This window comes from Crassostrea angulata, chromosome 5 (assembly GCF_025612915.1).
Source record: "Crassostrea angulata isolate pt1a10 chromosome 5, ASM2561291v2, whole genome shotgun sequence".
NCBI classification, from domain to species: domain Eukaryota; kingdom Metazoa; phylum Mollusca; class Bivalvia; order Ostreida; family Ostreidae; genus Magallana; species Magallana angulata.
The window spans coordinates 14,866,781-14,883,846 of record NC_069115.1 but is presented as its reverse complement, the minus strand read 5'-3'; the positions used below and the strand labels follow the sequence as shown (position 1 = coordinate 14,883,846).

At 31.6% G+C, this 17,066-nt stretch overlaps 1 protein-coding gene and 1 pseudogene across 1 annotated transcript; both read right to left on the bottom strand.

Annotated features, from left to right (window-relative positions):
* Window positions 1-649: 649 nt before the first annotated feature.
* On the bottom strand, window positions 650-1,912 carry LOC128185128 (uncharacterized; annotated as a pseudogene).
* A 498-nt stretch (window positions 1,913-2,410) lies between these two features.
* LOC128185127 (uncharacterized) lies at window positions 2,411-7,136 on the bottom strand. Its single transcript, XM_052854804.1, is given in 6 exon segments — window positions 2,411-2,471; window positions 2,566-2,768; window positions 2,851-3,593; window positions 5,870-5,909; window positions 6,574-6,645; window positions 7,122-7,136. Coding segments are annotated over 6 exon segments (1,134 nt in total).
* Between the last annotated feature and the right edge of the window lie 9,930 nt (window positions 7,137-17,066).

Genomic DNA, 17,066 nt, shown 5'->3' with positions numbered 1-17,066 from the left:
AATCTTAGTATTACTCTTTTACCTTAGCAACAAAAAATATCATCACAATCTGTATTTGATTAAAATAAAATTTGTCAAATATTTAAGAGATCAAACTGAGATAATAAACGAAACATTCATTAATTTCAAATATACAGAATTGAGAATGCCAATCCTCACAATTCAAAATTTAGATAAATTGTAAATTTCTGTTACCATGGCAGCATAATGACTACTGAAAGAGTTGAAGCAGAAATGACTTTTCACGTGTATATCTATATATAATTCAAAGTAAAGTGCTGTGCTAATATGTTTCAACAAGGAATATATCAAATCACAAAGAGTCTATTTGCTAGTAATTATGGCTGTGAGCAAATTAAAATTAAGCTTTTTTTCATTTGAATTCTTTAAAATTGATAAAAATTAATACAAAAAAATAACCCACATGTATATTGCCTTTCTTTTGAAATCTACTTTTTATATATCTATGCATTATCACAACTGTTATTGCCATGACAACCACATAAGCTGAAAGAATACATATAAATATACACCTAGGTTTTGCCACATATCATTTATGATTCCATGCATGTTAGATGTACATACAGACATTATTTAAACAAACCAACAATCATTGAAAGACAGCACCAATATTTCTACATGTACAAGTTTAAACAATCATACTGTCAAGTTCTAAGGTCATGGCATTTCTGATGCTGTCTCTTTCTTCTTCCTCATATATTGACTGCAGTATTTCTCGCAGATGGTCATCTTCTTCTGGTTCATCCTTGATATCCCTGGCTTTTGCATTCAGAGAAAGTCTTGAAAAAAAGGAGTTAATCTGAGAAGGCTGCAGCCATTCATCGGGATTGAAAAACTTCTCTCCAGTGCTGTTTCGCAAAGATTTCATACGTTGAGATACTTCAACAGGAATTGCTTTCCTTCCTGATTCTTCGCCCTCTTGAAAAACTGTATGGAGAAAATCTTTCACTTTGGAAGAGAAGCGTGCAAATTTCCTTGTTTTTTTTTCAGTGCCCATCCTTGTTGAAGCTTCTCTACTGATGAATTCTTCACAAGGGTATGGTGATCTCTGCCTATTTGCAACAGCTGTTTATAAATGAACAAATTGGAGTTACACAACTCGGACCAATGATGTCGTAGAACATCATAAGTTGATGTTTTCTCTTGAACATGCCTATCCAGAAGAATATGCTCTTGAAGTATTTGGTATGAGGAAAACTGCTGATTACAGCCTAATTCAGTTTAGTGGAAAATACTGGTTGGTGTAACTGAACAGTTTTTTGTTATGTGAGAGATCACACCATAGTTTTTTTTATGGTTCTTCAAAGTGATGAGTCCTGTGTCAAGCTGCTAACTTTTCAAGACATCTTCTCTTTTTATCTTGATACCAATACCAATACTAAAACTGTGCCAGGCAATGATATCATCTCCTTCAAAGGCAAGATTATTAATGTTGGTGATTCCCTTGATGCAATGACTCGTCATTCTCTGGTTTTTCCTGTCAACTTCCACAACTGCACATAGACATCCTGCTACACCACTTCCATCCATTATTGCCTTCTTCATGTCAAATGGTGTTGTTACATTTTCTCCAGATGAAACAAACATCCTTAATTTGGATCGCATATGGGCAATTTTGGCATCGCAATAACTTTTTCCTGCCTGGGGTTCACCGAAGTCATAGCGTACAATGCTGATACCTGAAAAAAAGTTATTAAAACCGTATAAACATTACTTTCATCATTTGCACAAATTCTGCCAAAAAAATCTATGATGCAATCATAAACCAATGTTTGTTTAAAATAAAACAACAACAAATATCATGGTTTTCTTTTATACCCAAATATAACAATAAAGAAAAATCATTTCAGGCATTTGAAATCTCACCTGTTTTTTCACTCATTGCATGCATGCTCAGCCACAGGCACCCACAGTGATAGCAACCTGCATTGTCACTTCGTAAAAAAACTTCTTCAATTCCAGGCATTTGTACTCTTATACTCTTTAGGATGTGCTCAATGGCTGATGCAACAGCAAACCAATCTTGCCTCACTGCTCCAAAAATGTGATTGAATGTCTTGTCTATAAATGCAAAGTTGGATTTATCATTTTCATACCTATACATGCATAATCAATGCTGTTTACTACTATAGATTGGTTTCTCTCTTTCAAATTAAAAGACAATCTAATTCCATCTTATTCAAATGCGTCCAATTAGTCAATGTCTTATGTCAGATGCTGTGAACAAAAAATGGGAATGTTAAAATACATGTTAAATGAAGTGCGTTGTTGCGAATATAAAATAGCTAAGCTCTAATTCTAAAAAAATGCTAAAAAAATTTAAAATATTGCTCTGCGGAAAAAAATTACTCACTTCTGATATTTTGGATTTCATTAAACAAGGCACTGTTTATTTCATTGAGGATCTTGCATTTTCCACAAATTTTTTCATGGGAATGATCACATTCTTCCTGCAACAGCACATTGGTTGGGTGACTCAAAGCAAACTTCAAACAATGATCTTGGCATCCACTATATAGTCCCACGCTAAATTTATATTCTGACTTGAGGTACATCTTTAGGGATTTTAACGCAGTAGTGAGATTGGCAACTGTATTTGTTTCAGATCCTAATCCTTTTAATTGGTCACACATTTTTATTAGATCTACAGCTGCAGCACCATCAGTGGCAATGTTGTCTAGACCTGTTAGGTTGGTTCTCTTAGCATGACGCAGAGCATGTAGCCAGAATATTGTACAGAGTAGAATCTGACAAAGGAACAAAACCTGTTTCAGAGCAGTATGACTTGTACATTTGTACGAGAGAAGAGTGGCATGTTGTTCTCACTACTTGGGGTATGGTAACAGTCTGTCCATTGTCACAATGCAAATCTTTTGTTCCATATGAACAAATTTGCTGAAATTTTGGATCCAAGAAAAAAGATAAAGCATGCTCCAGCTTTTCTTTGTTCATGCGATGCCGGTATCCTGGTTCCACAGGTCCTGGTAAAGAACCTGCTCCATGAGATGCAGCATGTGCTCGACTTTGATCAATTTCCCACTTTGTAAGTCCTGGAATGAGTTTCTGAAGTTTCGATTTACTATGTGCATTCGGCAATGACAGCAGGGACAGAAGTTGACGTTTGAGAGCATTGTTTTCAGCTTCACAATAGATTTGAAGAATTGTATCAGTGATTTCAAGTTCTGTTTTATCACTTTGCTCTGTATCCTCATGACAGTTGTCTTCATAAAGTAACTGGAACATATCACTGGATTGTCCTGGAGCCAAATGATTGAGAACTGTATACACTACCTCCTTGGCTTTCCTTTTTAAATATCTTTTTGTGCTAGACTGGACCTCCCTCAATGGAGTTTTCAGCTGAAACTTTATTGGGCTTACTTGGCCACCACTTAGAGACATCAAGGTGTTCAGATTTTCTATTCCATCTGTGAGGTGTATTTCTCCTTCTAAGGAAGTGCTCCAGCTAGATTCTTGTGACAAAGTATATGTTGTCGATTCATCTGTCTGTGAAAAAAATTGAAATAATCACTAAAAACAATTTTCCATCGAGTGAATCCTAGCAATATGCACACCTATAATATATGTACAATTGATCTGCAAAAGAACAACTACCATTTTGACAAATTTTAATCTACACTATCTGAACTGACTAAAGTAAGAGCTTTTCTAGAAAAATTGTGTTAAAATAAAAGATGATTTTTAAAGATTTTTCTCTATATATTCCTATGTAAAAATTTGACATCCCCCCAATGGTGGCCCCACCCTACCCACAGGGATCACGATTTGAACCAATTTGAATCTACACTATCTGAGGATGCTTTCACACGAGTAATAGCTTTTCTGGCTGATCAGTTTCTGAGAAGAAGAATTTTCCTTCTACATTCCTATGTAAAAATTCAACATCCCCATTGTACCCCCGGAAATAATGATTTGAACAAATTTGAATCTACACTACCTGAGGATGCATAAACACAAGTTTCACCTTTTTGGCCAAATGGTTTTTGAGAAGATTTTTAAAAAATACCAACAAATTTTCAATGATTTTTAATTATCCCCCTTGAATGAAGTGGCCCTTCATATTAACAAATTCAAATAGTGGTTCTGGAGAAGAAGTCAAAAATATAAAAAGTTAACGTACAGACAAACAGACAGATGGACGCTGGACTAAAAGTGATCAGAAAAGCTAGCTCACTTGAGCTTTCAGCTCAGGTGAGCTAAAAAGTGGCCGCGCTCACATACCCCACTCTCTCACATTAATTGACACAAAATGAATGTCTGGTAAGTGGTAATGTATAAATACTGCACATAATTTAATTTAATAAAGAAGCACAAGTTCCGAAATAAAATCTCATCACATGCACATCTATACATTTGTCTTTAACAACAAAATTCTACATGCAAGTTGTTGCGAGAGGTGTATTTAAGCCATATGAAAAAAATAAAGCTTCTATAATTATGATGTTTGTGTGATTTAGCATAAATTGATATAATTTATTTGCTTGACAAGTCTAGTGAGTATTAACCCTATTTTAACTCACTGGATAAATCATATAAAAAATCACAAAATTTACACCCGGTATATATTTATGTCCAGTCTTCAATTTTAACAAGACAGTATTCGACAACTTTACATATGAAACACCACTAGACATCATTGAGATGCCCTGTTTTTACAAAAGTGTTACAGGTGATTCTGCTTTGACCTTAACCTCTACTAAATTTGGGTCAAGATCATTGCACATTCCTTAATTAAATAAGTACTCTATGGGCAATGAATAAACTTGATTCATGCTCACCTCACAGCCAATACCTACTGGCAGTCTTCTGGTCTAGTCTGAGATTCATTGGGTCAGAGAGAGAGAAAGAGAGAGAGAGAGAGAGAGAGAGAGAGAGAGAGAGAGAGAGAGAGAGAGAGAGAGTAAAGTCAAGACAAGGATTTTGACAAATCAAGGTCTGCTAGTCCCTCAAGGTTGATATAAAAACTTGATTCAGGGTCACTACACAAGTCAACCTTTACAAGAAGGCACTTTGTCTGTGAAGTATTTGCCAGATTGGGCCAAGGGGAAAATGTATATATGTTGATAAGTAAAAGATCAAACTCATACAGGTTTTATTTTAAAATGCAATTTTTTAAAAACTGTTTGTTCCAATTCTTTGCTCATTACAGTATTTCTGTAAATAATTTTTCATCCCAATCAATTCTCAAAAAAAAATTTAATATGTTTTACGGTGCTACCGTTCTGGCGAGCGCAGCAAGAATTACACATACTTTGCATCATTGTAAACCTAGTACGTGCTATTTTTGAGAGATTATTTCTCTACAATAAGTATGCCGGGACAAATGTACTAATTTTAATGGTCATGATACATACAGCGCAACCCCCTAACCCTCTCCCGAGAGAGAGAGAGAGAGAGAGAGAGAGAGAGAGAGAGAGAGAGAGAGAGAGAGAGACCGGTTCCTGTTTGTAGGTGTGTAATTTCCCACTTTTAACTTAAATGGTTTGACTATATGCAATATCTACATAATTTTTTAAACTGTTTATTTTTTCTCTTTATTCCTTTTTATTTAGTTCAAAATATCCCATTGTTTATTTCCTCCCTACTCATATACTTACGTGCCTACTGTACATGCATGCACAATTAGCTTAAAAATGAATCGATATGACAGTAAAGTATGGCTCTTGCTAGTATATATTTAAATAATCTCTATATTAAAACAACAAAACAAATCATATGTCAATGAGACAGGTATCGCAGTCTATACTGAAATAGCTAAAGTACACACATTACAGATGTTTGATCCACCTCTAAATTTATCGCGGGAAATATAGCGCGAGTGCACTGTGACGTAATCCATAACTTTGTTCGTCTTTGTTTACGTTTCTCGACTCAATACGAAGGTATGGAAGCAACTAACAAATCTCTTGAGTCTCGCCAAAGCATATGCGGTACTCTAAACGTGTCTTCAAACCTTAAGACATCGTAAATTACGAGTTAAAAGTCGGCCATTTTTGGCATAGCACCACGGGTGAAAACATTAGAGAGCATTATGGGACGTAGACAAAAAATTTTGTTTGATGAACTGTAGGTTTAGCTCGTTCTTTTTCCCGCGCACACTGGTTCTTAGAGCTCGCTACGCGAGCTGCGCTTCGCGCCGCCTCGCTGTGCTCGCTATTATATTTTCTCAGATTACCCAAGCAATATTCATGAATCTCTTTTCAAAGAGATAAATTCAGAAATATTCAAATTGAAAAAAAAAGTTTATAACAGGTTAAGGAAGAAACATATGTACAATGTGCATGTGACATGGAAATGTATAATTTGAAAACAAAATCATATGACTTTGTCCAAATTTGAGAGTTGATTGATTTACTGTACTTTTATGCATCATTAAAACAAACTTCAGAAAGTCTCTGACAAGTTGTACACACAACTTTCTTCGGGATTTTATTACAATTAGCCTCATATTTTATAAGCACATTAAATTAGTGCATAAAATAAAACTGTTAGAAGACTAGTGAGAGATAAATCAATAACAGCTGATAACGTTACCTGTGAGGTTGCTTCAAGGGTGTCATCTGAGGCAATTTGGCAAATTTGAGCAGAAGATGCATCTTTACAGCACTGAAATTATGTCATACATTGTATATTGAAATTTAGCTTGACAAAATAGTTTGTTACTCCAAAATAATAACTAAAACGAGACACAAATGCATCTGAACTTTAACTTGGCCATACAGCGACATAAATTCTTTATTTTTTAAATGCCGACCCCGATTGTTTTAAGTTTAATTTGTGTATGACGTGCAATTCTGATAAAGTCAATATCGTAATCATATTGATTATAGACATGATCAAACAGATAAATAAATTGCAAATTTAAATACATTTTGTTAAAAATGCAGCCAAATTATTTTTAGAGTTTTTATACTAGTTATTATGTACTTTAAAATAGCATACAGAAATAAGTTTTTATGTGTGTGTGCTCATCTATTCCCTTAATTAATCAATCATGTATATCATACATGTATAAGTTATTTAACAGCATTCAATTCATTGTTTTATTTGTTTTAAAATAAAACATAAAAATTATTTCTTACCTCGCACCATTGCATTTCCTGGGTTACATTTTTTCTACATCTACTGCACAAGCCTAAAATGTATTTTAAATTATACATAAAAGACATAGAAGCTAAAATATGTTCCTTTATTGTGTCTTGTGTTAATTTGATAGAATTTTTAAAAAGGCATTCAATAAAGATACAAGAGTGATATATCAGAGACATATTAAGATAACAAAATAAATGTTATTTATGTCTCTGGATATATTAATTGTGGCATTTCGCACTTAATTATAGGTGCTCCCTATTTAAATCAATATAACATTTTTTTTATCTCCATATAACCTACTACATGTATAAAATGTTACAGAATAAAAATTTTATACATTGATTAAGATGAGTTTTAGTGCCTATGTCAGAGACATAAATAACAGAGATTGTTATTTATGTCTCTGCCTATGTTAATTCTGAAATATATCCTGTTCTCAATATTATATAAATTGATATGTGTCTGCATTTTTAACATGTAAGCAAAATCTATTCATTGACATGATATATGCAACTTCCACTACACAAATACAATACATATATATACCTGAGCCAATAGGGACAAAATATACATATACTGTATGAAGGTGCCGAGACATAGACAAAGTAATGCTCCTCCCAACCTCTGCCTTTGCCGTTGTACTGTGACTCGGGTGGGAGCAGGATGACTTCTTCTTCCATCGTATTCCAAGGGAATATCGATGAAATGGACAGATGGTATAGTCCCAAAATAGCGAAAAAACAACAGCACTGTAGCATATTAAATGTCCCTCAGAAGCTGCATCTCCTATGTTAAATGATTTGAGGTGGTTTTTAATGTTTCTCACGTACACTAAACTGTTTTCATTTGGGAAATAAGGTGATGTGGTACACCTGCTTTTATCTGGTAAAAATGAAGAAAAACAGCATACAAGACTACTTTCCATGGATTCTAATATTCCCCTACTATGAAATATATTAACTACATGTTCAATATATTACTTAATTTCAAATAAAACTACATTTTCTTTCCTGCATAATCCTCACCTTCCATGACCTTCACACAGAAGAGCATAACTGTACCCTTTTCAACTCTAACACTGAAGAGTGACAAAGGGAGATAACTAGATTTTGATGAAATTGCATAATTTCTAATCGTAATATATATTCGTAGTTTGGATAACCCATGGAATTTTCAGTTGATATAAATTCTGCATAATCAATTAAACATAATTTTGTTTTCCATATACCCGGAAAATGTAGGATTTTTAGAAACAAACCTTGAATTTGTAACCACTTTACAATAGAGACTGTAGACTGAATCAGCAACTATGGTGTTTGTTGAGTTCATTTTTTTTAAACCAGTGCACACAATCAAATTATATTTAAGAAAAAATATTCATATAGATGTATTTTAATGTGTTTGTACCAATTTTTACAAACAAATTAACTATCATGAATCAGTCATCTATGTTTCTGCCTGGTTCTTATAAATAGCTGTACTTAAAATATATTTTTGAAAATAAAAAAAATATTGTAAAATAAAAATCTAGGCATAGAACTTTTTATCAGATGTTTAGGAATTGACGTTGGCTTTATTATGCAAAAATAAGGAGTTCTTTTCATTACACATGTAACAAAACACAAATAGTACATGAAAGAAGATTCAAAAGTGACAACGTACATGGATTTCATAATAGAAGGTATTGTTTAACATGGCAGGTTTCTGCACATTATTAAAAAACCTCCGCAAGGTCTAGTTTGTTAAATTATGACATCACTTAATAACTTACCTTATTATTATTAATATTAAAAAGAATAATAGTCGGGGAAGGAAAACGATTGAAAACAATACAACTGTTACGGTTATATTCTTATTGAAACCAGTTACAACTTATTCATTTAACCCTTTATACTAAGATATTACACGCAAAATTTATGTAAAACGATCTTTTGATTTAGTACATGTTTATACATTTTAGAGAAAAGAGGAGAAGAAAAAATTAATGCTAAGATAGCAAAGTCCCTATCAGGTAAGAAATGATGATAATTAATATTGCTATTTATATAATAGTGTTGTGTTGTGCATGTACTATGCCTAAATAGTAGTCAGGGTTTGATCGCCTCCGGCTCGTGCACTATGCATCAAACCCTGACACTATTGAGGCATAGTACATGCACAATACAGCACTATTGTTATTATTATGCCGACTGTTGAATATACTGACGTGCTTTGCGATAAGTAGCTGTGACGTTCGAGTGCTGGCAAGTCCCTAAAAATAATAACCGGAAAAGCAAGCGTTTCTTTTGTTTTTCTTCAAATTAATCAATTGATTTGATTGTTTATTCAATCAACAAGTTGTTGTACAATAAAAAGTCAACAAAGGTTTATATTCTTTTCAAGAAATGAGAGACGTTAAGCCTTACCGAGAAAACTCGAAATGTTCAGAAGACGAAATCTCATTAAATTGTTTTTCTTGCACATTCTTTATCAAGCGTCATTTATAAAAGCGTTTTTGTGATTCTCATGTAGAATTTCTTTGAAAAATGTTCAATCAAGTTGTTCAAAAGTTTATAGGAAACTTTAACTTTAAAATTACCGTCAATAATGAAGTGTTTTTAGAAAAATGAATAACTTTAATTGCTTGATGTCAGTCGTATATATCTAATATATATATATATATATATATATATATATATATATATATATATATATATATATATATATATATATATATATATATATATATATATTGAAACACAATAAAATCCACAGTGGTCGGCGAGTTATAGATAAAAATTAAATAAGAAAACACGAAAAACGTTCAATATAGCTTAAAATAAAAGCGCTTAAGCTATATTGAACGTTTTTCGTGTTTTCTTATTTAATATATATATATATATATATATATATATATATATATATATATATATATATAAATATATATATATATATATATATATATATATATATATATATATATATATATATATATATATATATATATTTTAAGTACCAGCTATCAATGATTTTAGCATCGTGAGTTCGAATTCCGCCGTCGGCGCTTGAAAGATTTTCGTTGAAAATATTTGCCGTGCTCTATTTCGGCATAGTATGCTTACGCTATATAAATCCTTTGATACTATGCGAAAAGTGATGAGTTTTGAATATATAGTGACAAACTGACAGGAGGCATAATAATATAATATAGTATTAAATAGTGAACATAGTTAAATCGCAATTTTTTTAAAATGACACGTAGAAGAATCTCGAATTATGCATTTTTGTATGAAATATCTTTATTAAGGGATACAAGTATTAATTTGAACAGACATGTATGTTACAAAAAACCTAATCTTCTCTGCAGAAGAAGGTCAAGAAAAGGTTGCTGATAAATCAGTAACTTCGTTATCAGGTAAGAAGTACTTGGTATAGTGTTGAATTATTTTCGGTTTTTGTTGAATTAGCAAATGGTTAGTTAAGTTTGATTAAATCATTCTTAAATAAATATAAACACGATATCGTTGCGATTTGTAGAAAGTGATATGACCTTGCCTTTGATCTTTGTCAATGAAGATTTTATAGACCATCCCCCTTTTTTGATATCAAATGAAAGATCTTTAAATATTAAACACATTTTGTTCTACAAGTGTTAAGAAATTTGTTACCATTTTGATGTTTGATTATTGATTAGAAAATCATTTTAAGCTTCTTTTTTGATATTGCTTTTCAAAATCTTTTTGTTCATTTGAAATATAAGTGATCAAAGTTTTGGACTTCTGGCCCCTTAAAACCCTAAATACGTAACGCATGAGAGAGCATTTCTTATGTATGGTTAAATAACTGCACGATGAACAATTTGCTTCTATAACATATTTTTCAGAATTAAGCTGTTAACGAAAGGCTTTAGATCCCTTTTGGCCTCAAATTTGAGGGACCACCCACTCTTTTACTTTTTTTTATATCAAACGAAAGCTCCTCTAAATATCAAGAAACCCATTAAAATATACGGCGATTTTTTAAACTCAATTTTCGGGTCAAGGTGAGATTTGACGCCTTTTAAACAACACAAATAAAAAATGCTTTTAGACAAATGTACAACCTTTCGTCTATCATTCCCGAAAATTTCGTTGAAGAGTAGATCCCATGACAAGCAGGCCCTCTAAAAATCACTTAAGGTATACGTTTACTCAGAATGAAAAAAATTTCCACTGATGATATTGAAAAACCATCTGTTGTGTGTAAAAGTCCTATCATGGTAGTGCTATTTTTCACTTTCAAAAAAGTAGGTCAATGACCTACTTTTTGAGATAATGGCCATTGAATATTTTTTTAAAATTTAAGAAAAGTCCATAAAAATTTTACACTATGATTGGGATTTTCTTAATTGTGAAAACAATAATAATTGTTAAACTCTTTTAAAAATGAAACACAGTTTATGAATGGCAGTAACACTAAACAGACACAAAGCATTAAGCTTTCATTCACAATTTTATAAATATTCCAGTCCGAATTTCCTCTATCAGTTTGTAAATTCCCACCCTTTTTTGATTCAATTTTACAAAAAAAAAACTGAATGATGATAATACTAAAACATTTATAGCATTAAACTTGGTATATTGACCTTACTCTGCAGGCATAAACATTATATGAGGTCAATGATCAACATTTTGAGATATGGTGCCTTTTATCGTTTTTCAGCATTTTTCGATATTATTGTAGTGTGCGTATTTCGAATATCTAAACGAAAAAGTGAGAGAAAACCAACAGAAAACATGCAAAATTATGTTGACTAACAAATAAAATCTTAATTTTGAATATTACAGTACTACTGAAAATATGTCAGTGAAAAACAAAATCTGAAAATTTTAGTCCGAATTTCCTCTGTTTTGCTAAAAGTCCAACTTTGTTTGAGCCTTATTCCATAATGTAGTAAAAATATAGAATGGTTTGTCAATAATAATTCATTTCACAAATATTTTTAGTGTTTAGAACAAATTTTACTCATGACATTGAACTTTATAACAGTCCGAATTTGAGAACTTAAACCCTGAGTAAACAACGTCCTTAAGCGTCAATATCTCCCGAACGGAAATGACGTAATCAAAACAAAAAAATTATATTCAAGCCTCTTTTTAATATTTTTCAAATCTAATAGTTTCACAAAAATCAGTTGAGTTGTTTCCAAGAAATAGCTTTTTAAAAAGTAAAAAAAAAAGAATAACCAGAGCAAAGGAACGAGTGGGTCTTCCATTACATTCGATAGTAAAGTTGGAGGTTTCTGTAAGATGCACATTTCGAAAATTAGTTACAAGTGATACTGAAACAAATGAATAATTGAACGCTTCTCGGTACTACTTTACAAATTTCGAATTATTCTAAGTACGAAATGACAAAAAATCTAAACTATTCTAAGGTGGCAGGATTTAGTGCTCACATACATGTATGTGATATAATATTTCAATGGATTTTTAAATTTTACATGCAGGGGACACATTTTCCTGAAATTTGAGAATTTAAAACATTTCAGAACAAAACAAGTACAACTTACATATAGCACTATATAGAATTGCCAGGAACAATCTCAACCTTTTCAGAAAAATTGCCATTTTCTCACATTTTCACGGGTCCAGCACCACGCTCAAGTCCCAAGCAACTGCCATAAACTACCGTAGGATTAGTAGTTCAATGTCTACCCATGAAAATAATCACCAATTAATGGTGGGTCAATCACCTTCTTTTCGAGTGACATTTCCTGTTTTAAGCCCTATCTGCACTGAAAGTGCAAATTTTGACCACAGTTTCACATTTTCATTCCGTATCTGATGAAAAGTGCTATCAGTAATAACGTGTCGTATATCAATGAAATGTGCTCCTCTATCCACGAAATGAATGAAAAAAATATTCTAGCGATTTATACCCCTCAAATAACCAGCCAAACCTCGGGTTCTCCCTTTGTTTCAAAGCTTTGACCGGGTCTTTCGTTTAAAAGTATCCTCTGCCACTTAGTAACTACTCACAAAATAAAAATTCAAAAACGTTAAAGAACGACTTAACAATTATTGAATTAATTTTTGTACAAGTTAATTTAAGTTTGAATTCTTAACTATTTTTTTAAACCAAGAACGCGGAATAAAATTTTCCTGAAAAACAATTTAAAAACCTCGTTATCTTTACAGTGCATTCCTCAATTTTAAAACAAATTTCAGATTTGAACTTGGCATGCTATTTGTCAGGTCAAAAACGATGATAAGAACATGTTTGCTTGCATAAATGATAAAAAAAATTGCTCAGTAAATAGTTATAATGAAAAAAAATACTTAAGAGATTTTTTACCCCTAAGTGGCCAAGCCCTTTTTCTCGATATCAATTAAAATATGTTGTAAATAAATAATATAAACATATTTCGTTCAACTAATGTTCAGGTATTGTTGACTGTTCTATAAATATCTTAACAAATGTGTGGTAGGGTCCGACCCTTTAACTCCTTACTGGGGTTTTGAACTAAAATTTTAAGGAAGCTAGCTGATAGAATATTTTTCTGGGTTACTTTTATTCTTCATTGCTTTTGAAAATATTTCTCATTTTCAGATATTAATTATCTAAGGTTTGGACTTCTGGTCCCCTTCAAAACCCTTATTAAGAAAACACTGATTTATATCTCCCCTTTCCAAGTTTTCTATTGAATTATATAGATGAACATCTGTACAATAAACATTTTTGCCTCTATAATTATTAACAATTTATAACCCAAATAAGTAGAAGGTTTTAGTTAAATGACCTTAGAGCCCTTTTGTGCCCTAATTTAAGGAGCCGGCCTCTTTTTCGTGATATTAAATGAAAGGTTTTGTAAATATAAACATATATTGTTCAACTTGAATTCAGGAATTGTTGACCGTCTTGGAGATATCTTTACAAATATGTTTTTAAAGGGACTTGAACACGATTTAACTTAAAATTTTAAAAATGTATTTTTCCATTTTCAATGTTTATACTGATAAATATAGAAGTTTATAATGCAATGTCAAAATTTGAAAGTCAAATATCTAATTATAAGCAAGATATAGAGTTCATAAATCTTTTGTAAACAAATCTTGAATGGTGTCATGTCTGTGTGTTGTTTTGGTGTAAGTTTCAATCAAATGTATCTTTCTGTTGTTGATAATAGTATTAATGAAGATATTGAGTTAGTTTAAATTGTTTTTTACATGTCATTTTGTCAAAGAAATGGTAAATCTCTACCTTACATATTTTGTTAACAACTAAAAGACTCGAGCTTTGTTTACATAACAACCAATTCCTACCTCTGTATCTTGCTTGTAACTTGACTTTAACATTAAACATTTTGGTCAATCATTTAAAATTCACCAGTAGACCATTTTATACATAATCAATAAAAATAATTTTTTTGATCTCAAATTTTGTCCAAGTCCCTTTAAATTCAAGTTCCTTACTGGGGCCATAAACCAAAATTTTTTAAAGTGGCATATTGTTAAGAACATTATATTGAGCAACTTTTGATCTACATTGCTTTCTAAAATATTTCTCCTTTTCTAGATAGAATTGATCAATGTTTTTGAATTCTGGTCTCTTAAACCCCTAGTTACGTAACATATAATTAAAAAAAGGTAGCGCATAGATGAACAACTGTACAATGAATATTTTGGCTTCTATATATAATAGCAAAATATTTCTCTGAAAAGAATAATAATAAAAAGACTTTAGAACCCTCCTGGCACCTAATCAAAGAGGCCAGTCCCTTTGTATTGATACAAATTAAAATGAAAGCTCGTGTTAATGTTAACAACTTTTGCATTACATGATTAACCAATTATTTTTGTTATATTCAGTATAACAATATTCTCACTATATAACTCTTTATAAATGATTAGTCAATAAAACTCGTCCGCAAAATATTGACTGGTCAATATTTTTAAAGATATTCTTTTTGAAGATATTTTACAAAACGTGTTTAAACTTTTGCTAAAAAATTTAGTACTATATTTTGGTCAAGGGTGAGCTTTGGTGCCTTGCGCATATTCCACGATTTCAAAAACAGAGGATAATGTACAGACATCCATCTCCCTGAAAGTTTTTATTTCTTTTATCATTGGTTTTGGAGGAGTTATGTGGACAAAATAGTCCTTATAAATTCACAAAATCTTCAAAATCTCAAACCAGAAGTGACCCAATCGGCTATTAAAATTGCAAGTACATTGAATGCTTTATTAATCCTGTAAATTTGGTCAAAATCAACCGAACAGTTTTTGAGTTATAGATCTCGAAATATATTAGAGGAAAATTATGAAATAGCTACAGCACACTTGTTGTAAAGCAACGAGTAGATTTTACGTTCAGTCGACAGTTAAGTAAGAGGTTCCTGTAAGATGCAAATTTCGAAAACCAATAACAAGTGATACTGAAACAAATAAAAAATTGAATGCTTCTTGTTACGATCTAACAAAATCTTTATGATTCAAAGTCACCCCTGCAAATGTGTTCGGAATGTTTTCGTTATCGTTGCTAAGTATATAATAAATCCAGAGGTGCTCGAATGAAGTTCACGAGACTTCAGCGAGATTAGTTCAGTTCCTGTGAAATTTTGATTGGAAGTAAATGTGTTCGGATACTATCCTCAAAATACGTAAGAACTGACCTTTTTCCAAAAATATCCAACTTTGATTTATGTTAAAACATTTTATTTCACCATCTAGCGGTTATTTAAATCAGACGATGATATTCAGAACAGAGTTATCGTTCGTGTTCAACCACGTGTAGAGATGTTAAAAAATATTTGGTTGCCTAATAAAATTTTAGCCATGTTTGATGTTTGTTGTGTGCAATACCAGGTGTTTTTTTTAAAAAAATAATGGGTGTCTTTTTTTGCATAAAAAGCATAAGAGCCACTTTCAGGGAACATTCTGCATAAAATAGTATAGTCTGTTTCACTATTGATGCTCTTACTAGGTCAGGCGCGGATCGAAAATAAACTCTTAGGGGGGATCTCTACTAAGCTTGTTAATTGTTGCAACAGCAGAAAAAAAAACTATATTTTGTATTGTTACATTTATTTCTAGAACACATTTTATCCACCAATTAATGAAAATAAATTTTAAAATCAATAAACGTTTAGATTTTATATTTGACTACGAGTACCTAGATTCTATGAAACAGACTACAAACACGAGGCACGATTTTTACTGCGAAACTGAAAGGGTCAAATATAACCACGTGGTCTAAAATCTAAATGAAATAACATTCGCAGGGGTGAAAGTACGAATTTAAAAAAAATCTAAACAATTCCAAAAACAACTACACCAATAAGGAATATGTTCAAGAACAACTTAACATTTATCGAAGTCTTTTTGTACAAGTTAATTCAACTTTGAAATTGACCTTTTTCAAACCAAGAACAAGGAATAGAAACATTTCCGGAATAATCAATTTGAAAACCTTGATATCTTTGCAATGAATTGTCCGATTTTATACAGATTTCATATTTGAAATAGGCATCATATTTTTCAGGTCAATAACGATGAGAAGAACATTTTTGCTGCTGTAAATTAAAACAATGTTTTGCTTAGTAAAAAGTTATAATAAAAAGACTTTGGAGCCCTCCTGGCCCCTAATTGAAATGACCAGCTCCTTTTCTCAATATCAAATAAAATGTCTTGTAAAGATAAATATATTTTGCCTAAAAAAGTTTCCAGGTACTGTTAGCCAAATTGCTTTAAGATATCTGAACAACAGAGACCAACCCATTTACTCTTGACCGGGACCATTAACCAAAAGTTTTAGGATAGCATATTGTTAGTAACATTATTCTAAGCATTTTTTGTTCTACATTGATTTTTTGAATATTTCTTATTTTTCAGATATTAATGATAAAAGTTTTGAACTTCTAGCTCCTTTAAACCCCTAGTTACGAAACATATGATTTTTTGATGTAACTATAT